The 27,897-nt window shown below is 35.9% G+C and overlaps 1 protein-coding gene across 1 annotated transcript; it reads right to left on the bottom strand.

Moving 5' to 3' along the window:
• Window positions 1–500: 500 nt before the first annotated feature.
• On the bottom strand, window positions 501–27,897 carry LOC113229065. The gene is made up of 9 exons (XM_026462553.1): window positions 27,835–27,897; window positions 26,495–26,645; window positions 21,267–21,512; window positions 18,642–20,930; window positions 16,340–16,972; window positions 7,728–7,973; window positions 5,184–5,326; window positions 2,594–2,735; window positions 501–719 (listed from the first exon to the last, which is right to left on the bottom strand). The coding sequence occupies exons 1-9, from the start codon at window positions 27,882–27,884 to the stop codon at window positions 516–518; spliced, it is 4,104 nt and encodes a 1,367-aa protein (XP_026318338.1). The 5' UTR covers window positions 27,885–27,897; the 3' UTR covers window positions 501–515.

Here is a 27,897-nt window from a genome sequence, read left to right on the forward strand (position 1 = left end):
CTGCTAAAAGTAGTCGTATGTAACCGCTCTCATGGATGAATGTCCGAAACAACAGCTTTGAATTTGAATTTGAAAACGAAAACATCGATTTAAGATATCTTAAGAAGTTCACTACTTTTAGTACAAGTTCGAGTGGGACGCACGATTGAACGTTCCCAGCTCGTTCGAAGTCTCTAATATGTATCTACATTATGTATATATACAAGCAAAAGTAATATTTTTTGGTAGATATCTTTATGTATAATATCAACCTACGTGTACGAGTATGATTTCATATTCAATTATTCAAATTAAACGTGTTTTAATGCAAATTAAATACTACGATGGAAACACCTTATATGCACATATAAGGTGTTTCCATCATAGTGCATACATTTATACAGTCCACTCGCCAATAACATCATAGAGGGTTTATGATATGAGTGTAGATCAATAGTTCTGTGGTTTCGCGGAATATCGCTGTGCGAGTGGTCGTTGTATTGTGTAATTAGATAGCTTTATCTGTATTACTGAGATTAAAAACTTACCTGATTAACGACTGGCTTAATCTTCGCCTTCTCTGCAACGCGCGCGATCTGAGATGAATTGAAGTTGCTGACGCCAATGTTCTTCACCAAGTCCTTCCTCACCAGATTCTCCATTGCGAACCAGGCGTCCATGTAATCGTAGTCTGAGTATTGGATGACATTCGCTATTTTCGGGATCACGTCGCCACCTTCCTAAAATAGCAAGTAAACGAGAATAGTAGAATATATATATTTTTTTAATTTAATTTATTTAAAACAAGATAATTAATATAAAACTTATAGTAAGACCTTAGTAAGACTATTATTATTAATATAAAGGTCGAACTCAGAAAATCTTTTTTGACCCGATGAGACTTGAATCCACGACATGCTGTACCGTAGTAATGCTCTTACCACCTGAGCTACGGTTCAAGAGTTCGGTGTCGCCTATGTGACACTCAATTACACGTCCGATAGGCGTCCGATTCTTTCGTCAAATTTTTCTGAACTAACTGCAGTGTTGCCAATTTGTGGGAAATTCCCCAAATGCAGGGAACTTCAACTCAACAACTCGTTTGGGGTTTTTGTGGGGATTACGCAATGTGGGAAAAGTGCACTCGCATTCTAGCATTTTGTTACATTGATGGTCACTGATAAAAACAGTATTTATTTGTTTGTTTATGAATTATCCGGTAGGATTTGAATCACTTTGTCTTGAATTGTAAAATTGCTACTGCCCCTATCAATCACCAACAAGAGCCTGGCTCTTAAATAGAATGATGATGATCAGTCGGTGCGTGTTGAGCGCGCGACCCTTCCTCACGTTTTGGCCGGTCCCCGGTATGAAAAAAAGAAACCAGCTGTTGCCAAACAAAGCCGAGTGTAGGTATTTTAATATCACAACTTGCCACTCGTCAAGCTTAAATATTAAAGTTTAAACATAATACAACTTGTTGCGTATATTTCTAATTATCGCGCAACGTATAAGTATAGATGGGCACATTTTGACTTTCTTAATTATTTATATAATTATTTTTAAGCATAACAATAATAATATAATAAATACTGAGAATGAATAAATGTTATTACGTGTGGGAAATATGACCTTAGCTTTCCCCAAATTTATAATCTTGATTTTTGGGGATTTTGAATAATTAGCATTGGCAACGCTGCAAATCGGAGGGAAGAATCGTACGTGTATTTCAACTCCCGCAAAAGTATAGAGAGCGCGCCTTAAGACAACCGGACGCTATTTCCGACTTGGACGTCCGATTAAATTATCGGATTAGACTATCGGATGGAAAAATCGGACGTGTATTCCCGCACTTACACCCAAACTCACGAGAGAAATTAATGTAGGCCATACAAATATTTCTCTCGGCCCGGGAATCGAACCTGGGACCTCTGCGTGGCAGTCCGGCATGGTAACTGTTCGGCCACGAAGGCAGTTAAATAATTCAAATATAAAGCAGAAGATAATTTAAATAAATAATTAATGTAACGAATAATAATTAACAATTCAAATATAAAGCAGAAGATAATTTAAATAAATAATGAATGTAACGAATAATAATTAACAAAACTGGCAGCGTGTACGCTGTGCCGTTACATCCATCATCCACTCGGCCACAACAATATTTGTTAAAATGTAATGATATTATTATATAATGTTTATTGTTTGCTTACATGCTTTGCCTCTCTTAAATCGAAATTCTTGAAAATCACATTGAAATGAATAGATACAGATTAAATAATTTATTACGCAATTTTGAGATATATTGCCACAAAAAAAAACAGTTAGATAGGCCTTTATTTCCTAGTCCCGAATACGTGTGTAATTGAATTTTGATAAAAATGTTAGTTGTACCTTTTTTATGCGATCTGCTTGCGTGCCTTTTGCGCACCACTTAATATTAAAATGTATTTAAATGCACGCGTGCAGCACGCGTGCAGCTCTCGCAGCGCACATGCAACGCGTTCGCCAGATCTGTACGCAGCCTAGCATCGACCGTACTTTGTTTTGTATCGAGGATTTTTTAAATTTAATTTTAATTATTTATTAATTACGTCATTTCATTATTACTTGCCTTAAATGACATAGGATTATGTATCAAGTAAAGATCGAAGTACTCAAGGCCCATAGCTTCGAGGGAATCACGGCAGGCTTTCTCCACTAAGTCAGGCCGGTGGAACGTACTCCAGAGCTTGTTGATGATGAAGAGGTCTTGTCTGAAAGATTTATAATAAATCACAATTTGTATGAGATGCGTCTGGTCGGCCAGGGCAAGTAGCTGAGGTTTGTACACAGAACAATAAATACAGTAGAAGTGGTTAGTTAGCGTCTGAAGCGAGCCAACTATGGGTTTTGAAAGACCTACTTGAGGTCAGGCCGCCATTTTCGCTTTGCATGGTACGTCATGTCATTCTTTCGTGCAAATTCTCTAAAATCCTAGAAAAATGCTAAAAAATTGCGCTGTTTTTAACCGACTTCAAAAAAGGAGGAGGTTCTCAATTCGACTGTATGTTCTTTTTTTTTTTTGTATGTATGTTACGCGATAACTCCGGTATTTTTGAACCGATTTTCATGATTCTTTTTTTGTTGGAAAGGGGGTATTTCCATAGTGGTCCCAATTCATTTTGAAGAAAATCATCCACCTCAAAGGGTGGCTGTTCACGCATGAAAATTCATTTTTATAAATGGTGCCTAACTTTAATTTAGGAGCAATTATTTTTAACAATTATTTAGTTGATTTTGCTATGTCTCCAATTCAAGGCGTTTTTCTCTCGATATACTTTGAGTAGTGTTGTAGTGAGAACCTATTTTTATTATCTCCAGTATCAAGTCCTGTATAGTGGCGAACTAGGGGATATTTCAATGAAACTTAGCAAATAGACGTAATTCCACGTACTTTTTAAGGTCGGTTTTTTTAGTACTCTGTACTGAGATTGTGGAGTGCAAGAATGATAGCCGCACCAAAAATATTCCCCGAAGTAGTGTTTCATATCATCGGAAAGTCTTATATTAATAAATTTAGAATTTTCAGTTCATCGAAATAATTTGTTACAAGAAACGTAAGTAAAGTTTGTGCTTCTGCAATATGGTCGCTTCTTTTTTGGAGAACTAAATTATGTATTAACTCCAATTCGTCGTCGTTCAGCAATGAACCGTTAGATGGCAGCACATTGATTGAAATTTCAATATAATATCAAAACGTTGTAACTTGTAACAATAGGTACTGATGTTATTGAAGTTTCAAAGACAATCTAGTATTTGTTTTTTTTTTTAATTTGAAACAACGACCAATCAACATCAAGTTACCGTGTTTCAAATTCAGAATGTGTGAGGTTCTGATAATAATCGAGGCTTAAAGCACTTCCATTGTTTTTTTTCTACCGTGGGTTTGTACGTATACTCCAGTGGAGTATATCAATTATATTCAAGCTGTAAGACGGTATTAGTATCAGACTATACGATGAAAAAACAATTAAAGTACCACTAGCAGTGGAGGGAAGTACTGCCACATTACCTATTGCTGCCGCCAGGCAGTAATTTGAGCATTATCTGCGTTCCGTTTTGAAGGATGCTGGTGAAATTATAGGCACATGGGGCACTGCCACTGCGCCCGTCACCCTCGGACATTGACATACAATTATATGGACGTCGGGTCCGCGTTAAAAAGTGTCCGATCTTATAGGGCGTTAAAATCGTATACAGAGCGTCATTCACGCTTTAGTCTTCGTTTGTTCGACTGACAGCGAAGCAAGCAAAATTAGACAGTACTGCGATGACATTACAATTTAAATTCAACGTTTTAGCTTTTTCATATTCCTTTACATGTCACTACGTTTAAATAGGTTGACTTGAGACATTTTTTTCGTGGTTTTTGTATTAGACCCGTCGTCCATTTATTTGTAAGTCAATGCCCTCGGACATAATTCCCATGGGCCTGTCATTTCACCAGCATCTTTAATCCTTCAAAAGTAGCTTACAAATAACCCACAATATGCTCACTGTTGCGAACCCAACTGAATTTTGTAGTAAAATTTAATATAACTTTCAAAGCATTAACTAAACGCTCGTCAAGAGCACATTACGTAGGCGCCATTTTTGAACCAATCAACTATCACAATGTTACTTCACCCCTACCACAATTGAACGAACTTTTTGTATGAACTCAAAAAGGTCAAAAAGGACGTTCGCTTTGGAATTGTACTTCTTTAAGAAACCACCACTGTTTAACGATTAATGGCACTACTCCCGTAAACCATCTACCTATTGCCAATATATTACAGTCAACTTAAATCGTCTTATAATTTTACGAGCTCGTCGGGATCTTCATCATCTTCTACTTGGGTCTGGCGGCTACACTCACATTACCGCTTCGCGGCAGAAACAGGTAAGGTGGCAGAAATAGGTAAGGTAGACAAAACTTGTGGCTTACTAAAATATAAGGTAACTTGTTATAAAATTTAATTTCAAGTTTAAAATTCAATTCAAAAATTTAATTTAAATTCCTTCGATTCGGCAGAATTCGAACCGAGGTCTTCTAGCATACCGTGGCAGACGCTATACCAACTAAGCTCAACTAGTGGAGTAAATTCACATAAATTCAATAAAAATTTAAATATATAAGGTAACTTACTAATATATAAGATTAAAAAACATTTCACACGTACCTTTGAACAGTTCCGTCTTGAATCTTGGCCCGAATACCTTCCCCCACGGCTTTTTCATTTCCATAAATGAAAGCGGAATCGATGGCGCGGTAGCCTAGATCTATGGCAGCTGATATGATGTGGGTAGTCAAGACTGGGTCCAGCTGGAAGGTAATTGAAAACTATGACGGTAGTCGAGAGGTAAGCAAGGACGATGACCGATGCAATAAGGTGACATGCCCTAACCTTAAACTGGCATGCCCATAAACTACCCATGGCGCATTTTAAAGCGCATAAGACCCAGGTTCTGATCACATTCCTATAATAAATGTGGATATAAACCTTCATAAAAGCTATATAATACTTACATAAACTGTTAATAACATTATATCGAAATATTTATTGGAAAAAAAGAAATGTTAAAAAAAGTAATTTCTAACTTAAGTAGAGTAAGGACCTGCGTCCTGATTTTGATTCAAATAGGAATGTAACCCATCGAGTAGTCTTGAAATCAGATTGGTTTCCGAGCGAGAAGATGAACCTGATTCCTACTATATCTTTCTAATTTGTGAGTTAAATTACTACAACTATTGTTCCGATTTGAAATGTCAAAAGTATCCGATCGGACGGTTGTAAATCGCAATTATGCGCCTCAACTCGGAAAAGACGCAATTTCCGATCGGAAGAGGCAATCAAAATCAAGCTGCAGGAGACCTAAGACACAGGGGTACCCTAGTTTAGGCTCCTGCGTCTCACAATTTAGATTTTGTTAACTCTGTACCTTAAGTTTGCATTTATTTGCTGTGAGAGAAAATAAATATTTATTTCTTTTTATTATTGTTATTCCTTCATTTTCATATAAAGCAGCGTATCTTTACATATTTAATAATAAAACAACTACTTTTTCTAACCTATAACTGTCTAATAAATAATCGAAGAAACTTATAGAATTACATTTCGCATATATAAGTATATTGTCCCAAAGTTTTTCCTTTACAATAAGGTATATTGCAACTCATACAACTGGCAACATTGAGCACATTAAATAAAGGGACTTTTGAAGTTACAAGTACAGTTTTTACAAAGATTAATTTTATTTTAATTAAATTATGAAGAAAATACGCTGAAAGAAATAGTGATGATGAGAGTTAGAACTATATTCCTTATTTTAAACCAAATTACAAAAGAGTTTATCCTTAATGACGAATTCAAAGTTTTTGTTCAAAGTGACAATAATGTGATTTATGTGAATGTGAAAACATATTGACTCCCGTATTTAGAAAGCTCAAACAAGTGAACTAAGCTATTTAATAGAAAGTGAAAACATAATGTTGTGGAACCACAATGGAAAATATTTAATGAGAATCCCGATAATTAAACGAAGACATGGCCAAAACTAAAAAAAAAACTAATTTTTTATTCCACTGTTTAGTTTATTATAAGTACGGTAGAAAAAATTAATTTCTTAACATATTTCTGTAAATGGCCACTATTTTGAGTTCTTGTTTTCGACTAAAGGACTTTGTATCCAGGTCATGCAAGAAATTAAAAAAAAATACTGAACTGAAATTAATTCTGAACCGGAAATGCAACAGAATTATAAATAAGCATTTTTATTTCACTCAAAATAAACTGCTGCTTTGATGGGTTCTAGACTACTATCAAAAATGTAGTTTTAATTATTGTACGATAATTATAAATACGAATTTGGTAGACAGGCTAAGTATCATCATCATAGTCATCATCCTTTCTTAATCGAAAGAAAAAGTCAAGTGGTACGTCCTTAATCTTTTTTTCATATTCTAAGGGTACGTCTCAGGGTGATGGGCGCAGTGTTCTTCAAGTTTTCGAAATTTAAAGCTATATTAAGTATGCGTGTGGCTTACAACCAGGCTAGGGTTGCCAGATACTGACTTATCATTAAGGCTGCCTTTCCACCAGAGATGTGCGACGTAGCGAGGCGGTGTGTGAGGAAAAAATCCACCAATAGAATTACTACATTGTCCTAGCCTCGCTTTGAGCAGCTCCGGTGGTAAAGGGTTAGCGGAGCTAAGTATTTGTATGTATGTACATACAAAATAGCGAGAGATGTGTGCAAAACGGTGTAGGAAACCAGAGCTACTGAAAGTATGACCACCGCTCACCCCACCGCACCGTACCCCGTCCGCTCACCTATCGCTACCTCGCACAGCTTTGGTGGAAAACAAATAGTGGACAATTCTATTAGGGTAAGTGAGACGGACCGTTGCAATAAATATATGAAAACAAATAGGTATTTGTATTAATAGGCCTCGATAATGTTTTTAGTCGTAGTACGTTGTATTTTTAATTTCATGAAATTTTTCATTCGCAATCAATATTTCGACAACAGCGCTGCGCCTGGGGGATCTCTTTTATGAAAAGGCCTTTAGTAAGTTTGTAAAAACAACTTCTAAGTATTTGGAATCTGGGACAGTAAAATTCCGGGACAATCCCGGATTTCACAGCCATCATCAGTTAAGTACCTAAACAAATGGACTATAATAGACCAGCTATTGGTGTCATAAAAAAACCAACGTTACTTACTAGAGCAGTTCCAACAGCTATAACCGGCATGTCGGCACCATTTCCAAGCTTCATGTATGTCATGTTGCCCATATTCCCATACTTCAACTTGGCGTTGTTTAAAGATTTAATCTTGGAGCGGTACTCGTCATCAGAGAAAGTTGGTGGTGCGGTTAGTTGTGCGACGGGAGTCGGTGGGACGATTGGCGTTGGCTCCGTTCGCGATAGTGCGGGAGTTGGCAGACGGAGGGCTGTAGTCTCTTTGCGCTGAAATACGATTGTTAGCGTTAATTATACAATGTTTTAACTGCCTCCGTGGCCGGACGGTTACCATACCGGGCTACCACGCAGAGGTCCCCGGGTTCGATTCCCGGGCCGGGAGAAATATTTGTATGGCCTACATTTATTTCTCTCGTGAGTTTGGGTGTAATTTGTGGTTGTCTATGTGTGTGTCCATGGCACCCGTGACACAGGGTTTCCCTAGTGCGGGGCTATGTTGAGTGTGTGCGTTATTATTATTATTATTATTATAATGTATTTATAACTTTAATTTTGCAATGTATTTTAGAGAAAGCCGGCATTATAGATGTATATTCATTTATAATGAAATGCCAGACTTCCTCAATAAAGAAGAAAGTGATAACATGTTCAGAATCAAACCATAAGGTGATGTGAACTCTTCAACTCTTGCGTAATGTGACAACAGTACACTCTCCTGTTTATTTTTAAGTATTTCAAGTCCATGTTTATGTTTGTCTTTGTAAATTTTAGAGTGTACTAATTGTTTGCTCCAACCCAGGGGGTATATTTGTATTTAGTAAATTACCTATATAATGCCTGTATTAACATAATTTACAAAAAAAATATTTACAACTTTAATTATACACTGTATTTATAATTTTAACTGTAATTATACAATGTATTTATCATTTTAACTGTAATTATACAATATATCTATTATTGTTCGTTATTTATTGACTATGAATATTTGTAATTTTAGAGTTGAGCCCTCATCACAGCACGTGGGGCTTGTCAATTTACGTTTCATGGTGACATCGAATATACAAACCAAAAATATTAATTAAGTCTCATTTAATTTGTTTGAAAACTATTCTGCCATATCATTACTGTAACAAGTGCGCTCCGATTGGCTAGCCCGAATTCGAAACAATGACAGGTGTAGTCAATGGGTGTTGTCAATTGTTTCACTTCAAATTGACCAGTTAACTTCAGCTTTGCTATAATGTACGAAATTTGGAAAATTACATATTTAATATTAAATTACCGATGAAATTTGATTCCGTTTGTTTTGTAATTAGATGTTTTGCTGTTTTTCCCACACCACCGAATGGAACAGCACGCCATTGTTAAAGATGTTTTCTTTATTACAATAAATACAGAATATTTTTGGAATATACGGAGACATACACACAGGTCAGTTGTTGGCGCAGTCTATATTTCAGTGCAAACGAGAGTTGATGTTTATTAGTGATGTATCACTGATGAGTTACCAGGAATGTACGGGCCTTATTTCGTCTCTATATCTGGTTATATACTCGATGCATGGTGACGGGAGCAGTGGCAGTGCCCTTCAGATCTTTGCGCGATTTAAGGCGCAGAGTGACACTGAAACTGCTATGTACAGGTGTCACTTGATATTATAAAAAAACCTGTCAGTTACTTAGTTATATTATAGTGGTATTTACATAATCTCGCAAATCTACACGTTTCAAGACTCTTAATCATCAATTTGTAGAATTTTTAAACGACTTTAAAAAAAGAGGACGCTCTCAATTCTACTGTATATTTTTTCTGTATGTAAGTATGTTACGCGATAAATCAGGCAGTTTTTGTTGGAAAGTGGGTACCTTAGAAGTGGTCCCATTTAAATTTGAAGGAAAAATTCCACCACATGAGGGTGGCAAACTAGGGGATGAATCCGGTATCGCGCACTTTCCGGTAACCGATTTGAATAAAACTTGACAAAGAGATGTAATTCCTCGCACTTTTGAGGTGAGTTTTTTTAGTACTCGATTATACATATTAGAAATAGACTATTACAAATACGTCGCGTATAATTGTTTTTTAAAACAAACCAAAACCCTTTACAGGTCCCATGGTCACGGTTGCAAAGTGGTTTGTATGAAAAAACAAATATACGCGATTTAAATCCGGAAAAATAGTTTAATTTCCTATGTGTAACAATCGCCAGGACCTAAAAACTTGATAAATATACTATTGTGTTTAAATAAAGAGGTTTCTGATTTAGAAAGTTTGTACGTTTCTTTAATGGTATACAAATTTCCATTTTTCTTTGTCCTGCTGACCACAACAGCAAAGCTTCTAGTGTTTTTTTACGTTATAAACTAATTTGAAAACGATGTTGATAACCCAGAAACAAAAATCGCGTTACATTAAAAAAATTAAAAACTTACATCAAATAGTAGCAATACGATACCGTCTCGGAGAATCATCCAAACCCAATAAAAAATATTCATTTTGTCGAAACCACAAATTAAAAATTTATACAAAAAAAACTTTTAAAATCTATAAACTGCAGGACTTCATTGTAAAACGTATGGGAGCAAAATGGCCGGTATCCATTAGTTGTTGTTATAAAATAGAAATTTAGACGGTAGGTTACAATTTGTTATAACGTTAAAAAACACTTGAAGGTTGGTAACGCGTGAAGATTTCTTTCTTAAATAGCGCCGAAAATTTCTAAGGAGCAATTATTTTAATGGCTTATTTGCTATAATCTATTTGTAAGGCGTCTTTCTTTCCCTCAATATACTTTAAGCAGTGAGCAGCATTTTGATTATCTGCTAAGTCCTAAAACGGAGCCGGATGTTTTCTATCTGGATTTATTCAATCAGCTTCAAACCGAGAAAATAAGTGAACTTAGCACAAAGATTTAATTAACTAGTGGCTTCAAGGTGCACCACCACAGAAATCTAAAATTTCTTTAGATTTCTGTATGCACCACATCCACATGATGCGAGATAAATTTATGAGAGAGGCCATTCAACGGCATTGGATGTCAACACATATCAATACTTCCAATTAACATTACGTCAACTTCATTTTTGGCCATTTTCCGTTTTTATTTTGTTTATTTTTTTCACAATATTCGTTGTTCTTTGATTTTTTCCAATTTCATTTTTATGTTTCTTTATTTTTTTTCACAAAATTTGGGGAGCATAATATTAGCAAATAAATAAGACTGTTTACATGTAAAACAGACAACGACATTAAATTACGTCGGCGTAGTGTTTATGTGTTCTTGGGGATATCCAAATTATTAACATACCTTACAATTGAACCCATCACTCCCTGTAATATTAAAATAAGGTCAGTACCCAGTATTATACACAAAAAACTTTTTTATTATACCACATGCTGGTGAAATTACATGCACGTGGGACTTGTCAACTTATGTCTCAGGGTGACGGGCGAAGTGGTAGTACCCCTCAGATCTTTGCGACTTAAAGCTATGAGTGGCACTGCAACTGTTATGGACAGGCGAGTAGCTTACCATCAGGCGCACGAGTTGTTCGTCCCGTCACTTGATATTTAAAAAAAATTCACGGATCACAGCACTCTTCACACTGGCACACAGCCGCACATCATATATTCTAATATTCAAATGGCAAAAATAATTTCATATTTTTGATCAAGGACTGTTTTATCCAGAACCAGTTCACACAAAGTTTGTCTCATTTTGAGGTAAGTGGATACCCTTTAATTGTTTGTTACAATATTCCAATGACAGTTTTATTGACGTGCATTGACTTACAATTATATGGACGTCTGGTCCGCGCTAAAAAGTGTCCGAACTTATAGGGCGTTAAAATCGTATACAGAGCGTCATTCACGCTTTTGTCTTCGTTTGTTCGACTGACAACGAAGCAAGCAAAATTAGACAGTACTGCGATGACATTACAATTTAAATTCAACGTTTTAGCTTTTTCATATTCCTTTACATGTCACTACGTTTAAATAGGTTGACTTGGGACATTTTTTTCGTGGTTTTTGTATTAGACCCGTCGTCCATTTATTTGTAAGTAAATGTTGACGTGTAAATAATCAAAATTCACGTGAAGCAATGGTATAATCTTAAATTTCACGTATTTTGAGTTACAACACTATTGTAATAGCAGTTCGATGTGATGAGAGAGGTGATTCAAGGGCATTGAATGTCATCACATATATCAGAGCATTAGTTTTGGGAATATCTCTTAACAATGATTGGACGTACTTTATACAGTTACAAAATTATTTATTCAGGGACCTGTTAGATCGCTTCGTAGAAGCCTTTGGCAACCACAAGACTGGCAGTTATTTCCGCCAAAGAATAAGTTTAGTTATTCAAAGGGGAAATGTTTCCAGCGTTTCACCACTTCAAAGTACATAGTTTACAATATGCTCACATTACAGCTTGACGGCAGAAATAGATAAGATGGCAGTACTTTTCTGGATGAATTTTTTCACAAGGAGGTGGACTGCCTCTATTATTATTTGTAATAAATAAGTAAATACGAATTGCTTCCACGCTTCGATAGTGCTAACTAGAGAAGATTGGCTGGTTAAGTCGGCTAATGTTATTAGTAATTTATTTTTAATGACTACGCCCAAATCTCTCATTAACATGGTTATACAAATGATCAATTGTTAAATTGTTACGTGTTCATAGTAGAATCTTTGTCCTGTAATAATCTCAGTACAGAGTACTAAAAAAACTGACCTCAAAAGTGCGTGGAATTACGTCTATTTGCTAAGTTTTATTGAAATAGCCCCTAATTCGCCATTATATAGGACTTGATACTGGAGATAATAAAAATAGGTTCTCACTACGACACTACTCAAAGTATATTGAGAGAAAAACGCCTTAAATTCCAGAAATAGCAAAAACAACCATTAAAGTAATTGCTCCTAAATTAAAGTTAGGCGGTATTTATAAAAATGAATCTTCATGCGTGAACAGCCACATTTCGAGGTGGATGATTTTCTTCAAAATGAAATGGGACCACTATGGAAGTACCCCTTTTCCGACAAAAAAAGAATCATGAAAATCGGTTCACAAATACCGGAGTTATCACGTAACATACATACAAAAAAAAGAACACACAGTCGAATTGAGAACCTCCTCCTTTTTTGAAGTCGGTTAAAAACGTGCGATTAGGGCGATTTAAATTTGAATCCCAGAGAGTGTCTTTAAAAGAGAAACTTGATAGTATTTTAGGCAGTCGTGACGTAATTGCATAGTGTTCTTAGAGTTAATAGGTTCGACATTTTAAGACCGAATTATGTAACGATTGCATATTGCATACAATACTTTGTCTACGAGTAAATAAAATGACGAAACAAAACCAATATTTAAGAGTTATTTGTTATGCAAGCACAGTTGTTGTTTAACGCTAGTGCTTGTATTGAAACCTAAGTAAGTGAAAGAAGTATAAATAGATTCTTGACCGTAGCGAGGGTTTCAAGCCACGAGACCCAAAACAACTTTGCTGCCGAGTGAAACACACAACATTTCACCTCACTACAGTGAGGAAAATGGTAGATGAAAGAAAAACAATTGCACATAGTTATGCAAACTAGAACCAACCCACAAAATGTCACTTTCGAGACAATTAGATTTTTGTAAAACCAGTGTGAAGAAATTAATAGGTAAGTTATTTGAGACAAACAACGTGAGTTATGTGTAGCATTGATAATGATATAGGGAAATTATTATATTATATAGCAATAAATAGAAAACATTATGTATCTTTTAAAGATAACAAGAACCATGTTCTAGTTTTCGTAATGAAAACGCCAAAGATCTACAGCACTTCAGTATATGTGCTTAGAATAATAACGCATAGAACATTGACTTACAAATAAATGGACGACGGGTCTAATACAAAAACCACGAAAAAAATGTCCCAAGTCAACCTATTCGAAATTTAAATTGTTATGTCATCGCAGTATCGCGCTGTCCATAGAACAAATGAAGACTAAAGCGGAGTGTCGCGCTCTGTATACGATTTTAGCGCCTTACAAGTGCGGACACTTTTTAGCGCGGACCCGACGTCCATATAATTGTAAGTCAATGGCATAGAATGATAGTTTCATATCAAACGAACTGTCACAAGTGAGGCAAAAATCAAATTCATGTAGGCTAGTTTTAGTAGTAGGTTAATTTTCGGTTTTACTGAATATTTATATAAAAATACAAGTTGAAACGCGTTACTTCCTTATGGAATGTGATGTTAGTATCTATTTTATCTTTGTTTGACGTATTTTTACACTCATTTACCGTACATTTCGTCATTTTTAGCTAAAATTCTTGATCTGTTCGCGGTGCAAGTTGACCTTGAGCACTGAAGGCCCGCCCGCTCGTGTAGGCCCTTTTGGCGCGCTTCAATTTGCCTCACTTAGCGAGAGCGGACTAGGTTTCTATGCGTTATTATTCTAAGTATATGTGATATGGATTCATTTAGCATATTTAAAAAAATACATTATAGGTAGGAAGTTAAGCAGCATGGTTCTTTTTAGCTATTAAAAAGTTACTTATTTAGGGCTGGTACCCTGAAGGACTTTTATTTTCTCCGTTTTGGCTTGGTATATTGCCAGGATCTGTTGTGAGCGGGCAAAGGACACGTCTGGCGTTCTACCTAAATACATAAGTCAATTTCACTCGAGGTGTGGGTTGGTTCTTTACTACTTTACTTACTTAACTTTATAACATCAGTTTTTTTTAATCCATAAAGAAAAAGTTTATCTTCGGATGCGTTCTGAATTTGCATCTCATCAATTTTTATTCTTGCTTGTATATACTTATAATTTTGTGTGATTAACTGATTATTGAATTTATTTTAGTTCTTCAACGAATTATAATAATTATAGTTATTAGATTAATAATTAGAATACAATATACCAACATAAATAAGTAATGTAAAAGTAAAAGTTAGGTGCACCACGGTCCATCGTCAAGTTCGAATTTCAAAAATCTTTTCCTTTCTAGCGTGGAAAAAACGCTTTTGCACGCAGATTTCCAATGAGAAAGAAAACTTTTCCAAGCTAGTGAGGTGAAAAGTATATTTTGTTAACAATTCACGCCAATAAACTCCAAAAAACCAAAGAGATAGAATAGAAAGGACCAACTGCCTACCGCTTATATTTAAACCAATCTTTTTTTATTAAGGTTTATGGCCCGGTTGCTAGACCTAGTTCTGTCTACAGAACTATCATGACATTTTTCATCGTACTGGCTCGTAAGCAGTGTCGTGGCATGCAGGCAAAGTCGACCGTAAGGTCCTAAATTATGCCCGTGGGGTTTTTTTTTTATTACATTATCGTTTCATAGAGTTTTTATGTCAAGATTAAGCCAAAAATTTTTATGCTCGAAAAATATGAACATATAGTTCGCTTATACTTAAAGTATAAAAAAGACTAAACATTTGTAACTTAACTAAATTTCACTAAATTTGTTTTGTGAATTCAAATTCTGCAGTATTTTTAGAATTTAGAAATTATTTATTTTATATCTAATGCATTGTGGCTGCATGAGATTTTGTCGTAACATTTTAGTTCGAGTTGTATTATCTATGGAAGAATAGCTGTTTATAAGAAAAAGGGTTTCGCTCTGGACCTTTTGGAGGGAAAAGTGTCGTTTTTATTTTGACTTTCAATTATTTTGTGAAATCTAGTTTAAAGTGGAATAGGATAGTGCTATTGTGCTTTAATCGAAGATTAAAACGCGACATTATACGAATCTCGAACTAAAATGCCCGTATCGGCCTGTTTTAAGGAATCCCGAGTCATTCCAAACACGCCGCCTCAAATTGCCTATCCTCTTTGTGGCGGCCATATTTACAGAAACATAATTAAACTTCATGTTTAGGCTGATGGCTTTGCCAAAGCCTTAATAAATAAATGAAAAATTATAAGAAAAAAAAGAACCAAATTCCGCCCTTTACAAAATCTGTAATTGTTGTGTTGTTACATAGATATCGTTGGTTGTGAAGCGATACTTATTTTTCCTGCATTTATTTCTTCGCAAATGTAATGAAAACCATTGTATGTAATGTACGGGAATTACGAACCTCGAATCCGAAAGGACCTTAATAGGGGTTCTAATAGGGTCTCGTTCGTAATTCCTACTACTTCGTCACACTTGCATGTGATTGCAAACTTACTTGACTATAATATCCCAAATAAAATCTTATGTCTTTTTTCTTCTCATTACAACCATGGTCGGTAATGAGTCTTTTTATATTTTTAGAAGTGTTCTCTTCCGAGACCCCACCCGACCCTATGGAACCTCGGAGACCTACCCACTAAAAACCTATGTAAGCATCCTCTCCCTCCGATGCCGGCTCGTGAGATCCCGTTAAGACTCGCCACTCACGCCTAAACCCTAGCCTGAGAGGAGAGTTGTGCCCAGCAGTTGCATGTATAAATGGGTTGATGTTAAAACATAAATAATAATATATTTGAGCACCACAATTAAACGCAAAAAGCTACGCCTTAGATAGTACTCTAGAATGCACGCGCCATTATTGTCTTTAGACATGCAAAATTAATATAAAACAAATCATGTATAGATTTTAGCCTCGCTATTTGAAATTTAAAGTTGCACTTACCTCAAAAAGAGCAATCTTCTCCAATACACTTTTCTTTCTTGGTCTTTCTTTGGCGTTAATAACTTCTTTCTTCTCTTCAAATCTCAATTCGTCTTTAGATTTAATTCTATATAAAATTTGATTCACATTTCCCTTAACAACATCACCTATTTCCACATCTGCCAACGATTTTGATCTACGCATTGCTTCTTTCGCTCGCATATTTCTCACTCTGTCTTCTACATTTAATTTTCGTATCTCCACCTCGTTTTCTTCTATTATAAGCTTTTTAGTAACTTCTTTTTGATTGTGTGAATCAATTTCAGCGTACTTTGATTTTGTTTCAAAACTATTTTCATTTTTTTGAACAGTTTTGTCTTGTTCAGATATAACAAATCTATTAGCCGGAATAACTTGTGCTTTTTCTATAAATTTAGGTTCTTGTCGAATCTCTTTTCGATCATACGATGGGGGTATTGTTTTGACTTCTTTCAGGTAGCCATTGGATTTTGCACCTTCGGTATTACGATTTAGAATTGTATATTGTTTATTATTGTTTTGCTTGCTATTGTTACTATTATTTGGAGATACTTTAAAAATTTCATTGACGATTTTCGGTTTTCTTAATTCCCTGATGTCGTGAGATGATTGTCGCTGTAAATACACCAATAAATAATGAATTTATTTAATTTAAAAGAAACTGGACGGATAGAAGTACTAAGGCGATTTTCACGCGGTGACTCCAGTCGCAATGATACGTGACTATGACTTTATTATTGTATGAAGTTGTATGGAGTTGGCTGTTAGTCACGCTATATTTTAGAGTCCAAAATCTCGGGGAATAGGAGACTTTCTAGACCATTTTCAAGTAAGTTTCCATACTAGGTACAAGGTACATTTACCCAGTAAAAATGTGATATTTTAATGAAGTTCTTTATTAAGTCAAATTATAAAACTGCTGATTGCTACAGCTTTGTGCCTTTTGCAGTTGGAAACCTGGAACCTTGTGGTCCACAGGCGAAACTAGCGAACGAGCTGTCGGATCGCCTCGTAGAAAGGCCAGTTACTACAAAGCTGGCACTTATTCCGCCAAAGAATAAGTTCAGCGATTAAAATGTTGCCAGCGTTCTGGGCGTAATGCCCCAGAGTACTATTTATAAATTTTAATACTATATTATAATTTCTGATCTTTAATTATAAAAGAAAAAATTGTTTAGGAAAGTTTTTTATTTCATTTCAATGCACGCAAGATACAAAGGGCGTTTAATGCAGTTTTAGACAGAGAGGAATGATTACCTTTGACCATCACAGATTATACTAAGCTCTACTTTACAATTTTGTCATGTTCGTGAAACTACATTTGAAACTAGAATATAAAATCACTGTTGGTTTGGATTTTTTATTTATTGACTAATTAACTGACTTAAGTCTCTAAAGTCTCAATGTTTCCGAGACAGAACATATTAGTCTCGTCTCGAATATGCCAGAAAAATCGTTGAGACTGAGATTTGGGATGAAAGCTTTACTTAATAGAGTCCCTTGTGACGATGTGGACCTTCTTCATCGTCATCCCACTGTTTTATCATCCTCTTTTTTCTGGGTCCTGGCCACTTATATTTAAAAATTTAAATAGTTCTCGAGTCCCTTTTCCTACATTATTCTTACGTTTGTTTTAGGTGAGGTCATTGTCACAATCTTATGGCAACATACATAGCTGTGTTTAACCGTTAATGCGGAATCTATGTGGGTCAGAGCGAATGTATAGTCCTCAAACTAGTGAGAGAATAGCTTATTTTTGGGTCGTCTTTAACCTATTGCAAGCCTAGGGTACTTAGGGTTTAATGCTTTATGACTGTGATATGAGGGGTTACACTTTGTATGAAGAAATCCCAATGAGGAGTGAGGTGAAGACAAGAGAGAACCGAAGGGGAAAGATGTTTAAGCATCTGATACGTGACGACAGTTTTCTTAGAAGTATCATAGAAAGGAAGGTCGAAGAATAGCGAGGCAGAAGAGGAGTCAGACGAATAAAAAGTTAATCGTATTAGGAAATCAAAGTTAGGGCGCTGAACAGAGGTAGCCGGTGATTCCTTCACCGACAAGAGCCGCGATCTTAAATAAGAAGAAGACCTTCAAGGTAGACAGCCAGACAGAGTTGACAGTGTTTGTTTTCTTATTGTTTGATTTTTGTAAAATCAATATATATATTTGTAGATAGCATCAGTTTTTGGTTGGTGATTTGGCTAGAGAGTTTCATAGATCGCGGGTCACTGGGCACTTGCCGAGAGCGGCCATTAGAAAAGAAGATCCTGAATAAACTTACCTCAAACATGGCAATCTTGGATGACACCTCCCGTTTCTTCGGCATGTCATCAATAGGTGCAATCTTTTTAGACATATCTTGTTCTGGTTCTTGAGAAGTCAATCTGCTTATAATTCTGCTTATTTTACCCCTTGCCGGGGGACTTTCTTCATTTTTATCATCTGTTTTATCAATCTGGTTTAATTTTTTATCAACATTATCTATTAGTTTAGTGTCTTTATAACTATCTAACCTTTGAAGATGCGATTGCTGCCTAGCGTTTGGATGATTGAATGGTATTTCAGGAGAGATATCTGTTGATCTTAAATTTATGCTGTTTGCAGGCACTTTCTGTGTATTTATTTGATGAACTTTGCTATAAAAGTCACCAGTTTGTACATCTTTACGCACTGCAACGAATTCATTATCAACTTGTTTTAGTTCATTTGAAAAGTCAATGATTTGCAAAGGTTTAGCTGCTTCTTTAACTTCCAAATGTATACGAATATTGTCAGTTGAAATCTCTTGCATGGGTAACATTTCGTCTTGTAGAGTTATAGCTTCATTTGAATCTTTAACAAACCCGTCTATGTTAATTTCTTTAGATGCATCTATCACTTTATCATTCAGTTTTGTGTAAACTTCATTACCACTTTGAAGGTTTTCTGTTATAAAGTAGTCTTTTGATATAAGTATATCTTCATTTATACCTCTTGGTTTATTAATTTGGTGTTGTTTTTCATCTGTGCCATCTACTTTTTTGATGTCCTCATCTAGCCATATAGCTTCACCTAGCCCTTGTAGAGAAGAATGTGAGGCAGTGTGATGACTGTGAGATAATTCTGGAAGAGTATTTGTGCGTTCTTCTTTCGTATTTATATGCATTTGATGAATTTTACTATATGAGTCATCAATCTGTATATCTTCACACAGTTTAACAAATTCACTGTCAACATGTTTTAGCTCATTTGAAAAATCAATGATTTCCAAAGGCTCTGCCGCTACTTTAATTTCCAAATTTGTATCAATATTGTCAGAAGTAATATCTTCATAAGGTGCTGTTTGTAGCGAAACGTCTTCTTGTGGAGTTATAGAAGAACTTGCTGGTCGTGTTTCGTTGGTGGTATTTGTAATTTCACTGTCTTCTGTACCATTATGCATAACATTTTTAGTATCTGCAGTATTGTAATCGTAATTTTCTTTAATGGGATCCGCAATTTTAGCAGCTTCTGTTGTAAGTGTGACAGTGTCTTGTTTTGAATAATTGTCCATGTTTTTATATTCATGCGTGGGACTTTTTAGTATATTCCTTACCAACAAACTAGAGCTTGGTATTTCACTGTTTTCTAATGGAGATTTACTTTCGCTGTTTTTCTCACTAACAGTATTAATTGGTTCATTTATATGAGGTAGCTCCAAATTTTCATTTTTGTTTATAACAAGAGCCGCTACTTTAACTTTTTCTTTAACAATTTCACTTTGTACTTGATTTTTAGATATGTCTACTAAAGGAAGTGATTTAACTTCAATATTTACAGCGTTTTCTCCTTTGTCGGGATCATACTGCGTCACTATGTTATCTATTTGGGCTGCTTCCTTAACCAATTTTGGTTTAGGAGCTTCATCAATTACGTTAGGTTCATTTGCATTTTGATTTTTGTGTTGAGATATTATAAAGCAGTCTATTTTTCCTTCAGTTGTAGTTTCTTTTCGGTTTTCATTAGGTAGATTTGATTTTGTTTCTATAGTAGTGTTATTACCGTCTATTAAATTATCGTTAAGTGAAAACCGTCTGTCAATCTTTTTTGGTAATTTTATATCATGCAAACTTTTCCGTTTAACCAGAGGAATTCTGGATCTATAGACTTTGATAGGCTGGTTCTTATTTTCATCGTAATCATGAATAATTTGCTCGAAATTTGATTCCACTTTGTCGACATCATCAACTCTTGCTGATTCTAGAATTTTGTCAACATCTATTGCTTTAGTCTTGCCCACGATATCTTCATATATTTGATCGAAATCTTCAATAGGTTCTATTTTTACTTCGTCATCACCGCCAGCAACAGCTTCTTTATCAATTTCGATTCGATCGACATTGACAGTTGTCAAAACTTCATTATTCACGACTGTCTTGTCGGTAGCAATTGCTGTGACAGTAGTTTGTCCAACGTCGTCATCTCTATTGACAGGAATAGGGGGATTCACTTTTGAAGTTCCCTTCACATGACTATCTTTATGAGATGCTGGTGTTATTTTACTTTTTTGAAGTTTAGGTATTGATGACCGCCTCTTGGTGTTTAGCTGGACCTGCAAATCAATTACATGTATAAGTTTCTGAGGAACTTTTCTACGTCGCTACGTTATTAACCTTAAAGTTTACAGAAAATGTCACTAAACTCTCCATTGTACACAGAATGTCGTAATGGAGGTGCTGGGTCGATACATTTTAAGGTTTTCATTAATATGTTTTCATCGTAAACCAAGTTTAGTTTTTTCTCCGCTATCTGTTAATTTATTTCCAGTATTATATTTTATAAGCCAGCCCCGTTGGCAAGAAGTACTGTTACTAAACGTCATCAACATCCTAAATGTAATGTAACTTAATGTTTGTCGGTTTGTAAAGCATTAAAAAAAATATGTTACTTCTTGTTTTTTTCTCTCTTCATTATCAAGTTTCTGTTGTTTCACTTTCTCAGCTGCTGTCTTGAATCTTGATCTTGGTATTCTGCTTTTCCCTTTTCTATCGTCTAATGACACTGTATCAGTCGGTGTATCCATTGTCATCTGTCTGGCCTCCTGGGGCCCTGGTATCACTTCGCTCCAGACTTCGGAATACAGTGGATTCTCAAACACTTCCCTGGTGGTCATGGGGTCATGTGTAGTGATTTCCTGTAATGGGTAAGAAAATACATGAATTACAGTGTGTTTGGACCTATCTTTTCAGTCTCCTAAAAATAGGTTCCTTGTACGGGGTTGTACTAAATTTAATAGTAAATATCAAGAAGCTATATTAGACAATAAGACATTCCGGTTCAAACCTACCATTAGGTAGTCTTTATTAACACAATATAACGATCGAAGGAATTTTTCTGAGTGTTCGATCTTTGTATTAATAATTATAACAAACTAGTCGAGTAATTTCACTTCACAGTATGCTAGAAGACGTCGGTTCGAATCCGGCCGGATTTCCAAGTGTTCGATCTTTGTATTAATAACTATTTGTTACCTGTTTAAGGGGATGGCTCTATTGCCAATGCGCAATAAATAAATGAATAAATAATAAACAACAACGCGCACACTAGGAATGAGCGTTACAAATCGTATAAAGTTACTGAAACTATGTATTGTGGCAATATCGAATATCGAAAATCATATATTTTCCAAACTATATACTGATTACTTCGTATCAGATATCCACAGCGTGGATATCAACGCGAAACCATTTTTTGGTGCGTCTTCGAAACTGCATACTAACACTGGCCCGCATTACTCTTGTAAAACTATATCCAATACTATATAGTTTCGAAATCTGAATCCGAATATCAGTAACGCCAAAGTGTCAACGCAGCGCGCACGCGGGCTGTATTTGATATATAGTTTCAGAAAATGTATATAGTTTCGAAATTGGATTTCGTATATTGATGTATAGTTTTGATACGATATTCAGAAAAAGCTATATTACCCATTCCTAGCGCACACACACTCATAGCCGCGCACTATTAACTCCTTGGTACGTGCCTGTAATAGAGGGCGCCAGAGTATATATTGCACCCGGGTGCTACATGGGCCGGTGCCAGCGCTGCAGCTACTGTTATAAAAAGTAGTGTACCTTTATAAAAAAGTGGGTACCGACAAAACAACTTACTCTGCTTGTATTATCATTATTTTCATTTTGCGACATTGGAATTCTTTTCTAATTTACCGGTTATCTTAGCAAAGCAGTGATAACCTAGTTGGAACGAATGGTGCTGTACGCATGCGCCCACGTCGCGTAGTCACCTCGGATTAGATTATCACACGTGATATTGCGGGAAAGATTTGACTTGCTTTCATTTTCGGGCATACATTTTTTCGCCTCTCTAATAGCTAGGGTCAGGTTGCCAGATCTTAAAAACGAATAGCCGAGCCGAATGTTTGGATAAGAATATAACTCCTTGTGAAGAGTTCGTCCTACCCGTACCCCCACCTACAGCGGAGGGGAGGAACACTCCGGGGGTTTAGTGCGGTCGGGCTGCTCCCCTTCAGGGTTCAGCCCAGTCCCACATAACCCCGGCTCTGCCCCCGCGGGGCCGGGGTATCTGTAAGCAGATTCCCTCGGAATATAAAAAAAAAAAAAAAAAAGGGAAGCATTGGCACCTTGCCTATTTCAACCGCCAAGCGGTAACGTAAGTATTATTACGTTCCGGTTTTAAAGGGAAAGGGTGAAATTTCAGGCACATGGGACTTACCAACTTATGCCTCGAAGTAGCGGGGGTAGCGGCAGTGCCCCTCAGATTTTTACGATTTAAAGCTCTGAGCGGCACTCCAACTGTTATGGACAGGCGTGTCGCTTACCACCAGGCGCACGACTTGTTCGTCGTATTATTAAAAATGCTGGAGGCGCTATATTTTTAAGGATACTGTCTCGTAGTTTTAATTCGCCGTTTGGATAAAATGTAAAATTGGATCCCCGTGGCAAGGTGCCTAAGATTCTGGCAGCGTTCCCCATTTGTAGTGCTAGATGTTGTGTTGAGGTAGCTGCCGGCCCTTGGGTTTCCTAGTTAGTCTATTAATTTTATTCTTGTAATTTAGTTTCTAATAGGTATTTACATTTTTATTGTACAAATGTATTTTAACTTATAGTCTGATAAAAAGATTTTTTTACTTATAAAAAATTGTAAAACAAAGGTTTTTGATTATTTGATCCGACGTCGACAAGCGCCCTATGGAGACTGACGGGGCGACAGGCGTGGCGTGTTGTCAAACCGCGCTGGGCATATTGAAAATTTTGGGATAAATATGAATTTTATAACTACAGGGCTTCAGAAAAAAAACAAAGTTTAGCAGGTTCTCTGTAGTACTTAAGAGTTGATATTACCTCAGCTCAATTCAAATGTTTCCCGTATTACTTAATACGGTTCATTTAGCTTGAGTCGAGCGGCCGGGACACTGGCATTATTTCAGAATTGTTTTATTTTACAAACGAAATTAAGGCCATTTCGTCTGGGACATTGCAATTACGCGTAACTAGCATTAGATTATGAGTTTCCATTTCGGTAATTTAGTGGCCAAACCAGATCCGATAAATTTCGTGGTAACCAAACTAGCGTAATTTACGGACAACATAAACTAACGCAGAATGTACAAAAAAGAAACTCGTGCTCATTGAAATAACAAAGTAATAACGTTAAATCCCTGTAAAATTCGGTTTACTGCAGATACGCGCTTTTTACCAGTGCTACGTCGGGGATAGTGCAATTACGCGTAATTGCACTATCCCCGACGATTTGAAGAAAAGTATATCTTATATATCACTATTATTACTATTGACTAACGAGTTGCGGATACCAGCCCGTTGCACCAAGTACCAAGTACCAAGTACTATTGACTATCCCACACTGTTTAAAATTATCAACTTTGAAATAGATGTCTTAAGTGGGATAAAGGATATTGGGTCTTAAGCCACGCCTCGTTTAAGATTGGCAGTAAACGTACCCAAGTAACTTTTTCTCTGCTATGTACCGCTAACAATGTATCATGTAATAATCCTATTTTTCGCATGTTTAGAGCTCAACAACTTTTCTAAATTCGTATACGTTTCTATTTAGTTAAGTTGATATAAAAAAAATCATTGGTATATTGTAAAATACCTATTGATACAATACTTGCACTGGTATTCGGAATCAACCATAGGCATTCGAGACTCTTAGAGAGAAATATGTCCATATAAAAATTATGTGCAAAGTTAGATATGGCATCATTGACTTACAAATAAATGGACGACGGGTCTAATACAAAAACCACGAAAAAAATGCCCCAAGTCAACCTATTTAAACGTAGTGACACGTGAATTTAAATTGTAATGTCATCGCAGTACTGTCTAATTTTGCTTGCTTCGCTGTCAGTCGAACAAACGAAGACTAAAGCGTGAATGACGCTCTGTATACGATTTTAACGCACTATAAGTTCGGACACTTTTTAGCGCGGACCCGACGTCCATATAATTGTAAGTCAATGTATGGCATTCATAAATAATTCATTTTAGACTTTATTTATAATCGGATAAAGTACATCGTATCGTGTAACACATTAGCAAATTCTTTAGACAATGTATCATATATTTTTTTGCAAGAAATAGTAAATACTTAAACCATTTCTTCTCCTTCGATGACGTACTTCCACAGACGAGATATTTCACAAGAAGCTCTACAGCAACTAACCAAAATAAATAAATGAAACAAGAAAATAACTTAAATACCGTTTTATTTAGAAAGCTTCGTATCTTTTTCTACAATATGTTTATCAAGCTTTTGTATTTCAGTGGTAACAGTATTCTCCACCAACAATTGTTTTTTGAACAAATGCAGGTGCCTTGTCGAAATATCCTCTTGTACAGAGATCATTTGTAGTTTCAAATCGTTATTGGGACCTTTTGTATAGATTGTTTCTTGTTTTGTTATTTTTATAATCGGAGTTAGTTGGTCTTCTTCCATTATGAGAATGCCCGTCTGTAATGTAAATTATTAACAATTTTTATCACGTTATCGAAGTAATTCTGCACCTTTGATTATCTTATACTTTATTTATTTTATATCTACACTGCGTTAAATATTTTTACATAATTTATTATGCAAAAGTTGAAATACACTGGTAAGGTACAATAAAAGTTTAAATACTAGAAAGTATTTAAGTTTTTACTAGGATTAGATTATATGAATAAAATTGGGTCCCGCGGCAAGGTGCCCAAGATGCTGGCAGCGTTCTCCCTTTTTATGGCTACGTTAACGCGTTGGGCAAGGTAGCTGCCGGCGCTTGGGTTTTCCAGACAGTCTATCAAATTTTTTAATAAAATTTTGTACTGATGAAGGACACCGGGACCCCACGGGTCAAGGGTTTCGACTCCAAAGGCTGTAAATAGGTGATCGGAGCCGTGGTCCTCGTAAATTTACTTTTTATTCTTTCCGCCTGCTGATCTTTCTTGCTGGTGTGCTGGAGATGACATGAGGCAAGTGTGTCGGCACACGCGGCGTCCCACACTAGTTCCCAGCTCATACTCCCAGTCCCAGAGAGTCGTTCCGTCCAGGCGTTTGCCATCTGTTCACGACATGCGGCTTGGCTCGAGTATAGCGGGCACGTTAACTGTGGCTAGGCCCGGCCCGAATTCGAAACACTTGAGGGGTGTCGTCAATTGTTTCACCTCAAATCGTCCAGTTAACTTGAGCTTTGCTTACAGATTTTTTTTTGGAATATACGGAGACGTACACAAAGGTCAGTTGTTAGCGCTATACTGTTTCAGTGCACACGAGAGTTAACATTTGTAAGTGATGTATCACCGATGGGTTACCAAGCCGTTATTTCGTCTCTATTTCAGGTTATATACTAGATGTAATTAGGCATTTGTAATCAATGTTAGGGTCAAATGCAATAAGTTAAATAAAAAACAAGCGACGATAGAACTCAATGTCTTTTCTAAATATATAAAACTCGTTTCGCTCGTGGTTCAATCTCTGCTTCCTTCGCTTGCTCTGGTTTCAATTCAAGCACTCGCGTCATACAACAACTTTCCACTTGCATAACAAATAACTATTAATATAGTTATTTACTATTACAATGCTTAAAATATTTTAAATATATCTTAATTTTATTAATATAAAGTCCTTTTTGTTACTAACCTCCTCATCTTTGTCAATAACACCATCCTCTTGCCTTTCGACGCTCAAATTGGGCTCTCTTAATTCCTGTTTTTCTGGTACTCCGGATTCGAGTCCTGGTGGAGCCTGGTACTCAAATTTCACCTTGTACTCTTCTTCGGACATTATGATACTAAAAAAATAATGAACTTGGATCTTAAAAACATTTCCTTTTTTTGTATAAATGACGAGACGAACTAGATTTACGCCTGGTCTATCAATTCACTAAATCATCAATTCAATAAAAAATTAATTAATACAGTGAATTGCGACATCTCTCGCCAGGACTGGTAGCTGTAAAGGCACTAACTGGGTGATAAATCTGTCATAGATTTCTCATAGATGGCGCTACGACTAAAAAGTCGTTCAAAGACCAAGTACAAAGATACGATCCAAGCACATAGAAAAATTCGTGAAGTCCGTTGGTTCGTTCCGTGGCTTAGTTGGTATAGCGTCTGGCACGGTATGCAAGAAGACGTCGTCGGTTCGAATCCGACCGGATCGAAGGAATTTTTTCTGAGAGTTTTTACTGAGTGTTCGATCTTTGTATTAATAATTAACTACTCGCTAAAATTATTACGAAATATGTACTAGCAAATGACGTATAGTGTTGTCCTTGTGAATTCACACAGAGTACATGGAAATAAGTCGTTCTGTCTGCAACATCATTTAAGACTTGCAAAGCTCGTGTGAGCGGAGCCTTCTGGCTTAGATTAGTCCTAACCTAACCTGTTTGATAGATCAGGAAAAACAGTAATTCCCGCTTCTCCTGTGATTCGCTTTAAAGGGTTTTACTATTAAGTATTGTATTAAGTATCGTGTTTTAAATAAATAAATCAAAAACAAAAACAATTTTGTTATTCTCATTTACTTGCTATTGGAATGCGGCGACGTGATCCCAAAAATTTATTTATAACTATACATCTACCCTTACAGCTATGCATAGCCAATGTGATAGAGTACAACTCAAGTGACTTATAAGCTACTAACTAAGAAAAATGTAATATGTACTATGTATATACATGTAGGTGCTAACCATAAATTCTATCAATTATCCTATATTTACAAATTATATTATATTTGAACATAACAAACAATAAAAAGAGTCATTCCTGTGAATTCACACAGTGTACATGAAAACAAATCAATTCTGTCCGCCACCTCGTTTAATAAAATAGCGAATAAAATAGCGAATGTCATCCAATAGTCATACTACGACTATATGGACGCCTGGTTCGAGATGTAGAACATGGCCCACCGTTCTTCATTTTCCACTTTCCCTTTGTTATAAATAATAAAAATAATATAATTAAATAACTCACCTAACACTTGGAATAATGTACTTCAACAATCGGCTGTGTCCGACTTCCATTGAATATCATTAT

Source organism: Hyposmocoma kahamanoa, unplaced genomic scaffold (genome assembly GCF_003589595.1).
Source record: "Hyposmocoma kahamanoa isolate Upper Pololo Valley unplaced genomic scaffold, ASM358959v1 272, whole genome shotgun sequence".
In the NCBI taxonomy this organism is placed as follows: domain Eukaryota; kingdom Metazoa; phylum Arthropoda; class Insecta; order Lepidoptera; family Cosmopterigidae; genus Hyposmocoma; species Hyposmocoma kahamanoa.

Coding starts and splice junctions, on each gene's coding strand:
- LOC113229065 (XM_026462553.1), bottom strand. CDS start 27,884: ATGGAAGTCGGACACAGCCGATTGTTGAAGTACATTATTCCAAGTGTT. Junction 7,974..16,339: donor AGAAGATTGCTCTTTTTGAG/GTAAGTGCAACT, acceptor ATCGTATTTCAG/CGCAAAGAGACTACAGCCCT. Junction 5,327..7,727: donor TAGCTGTTGGAACTGCTCTA/GTAAGTAACGTT, acceptor ATTACCTTCCAG/CTGGACCCAGTCTTGACTAC.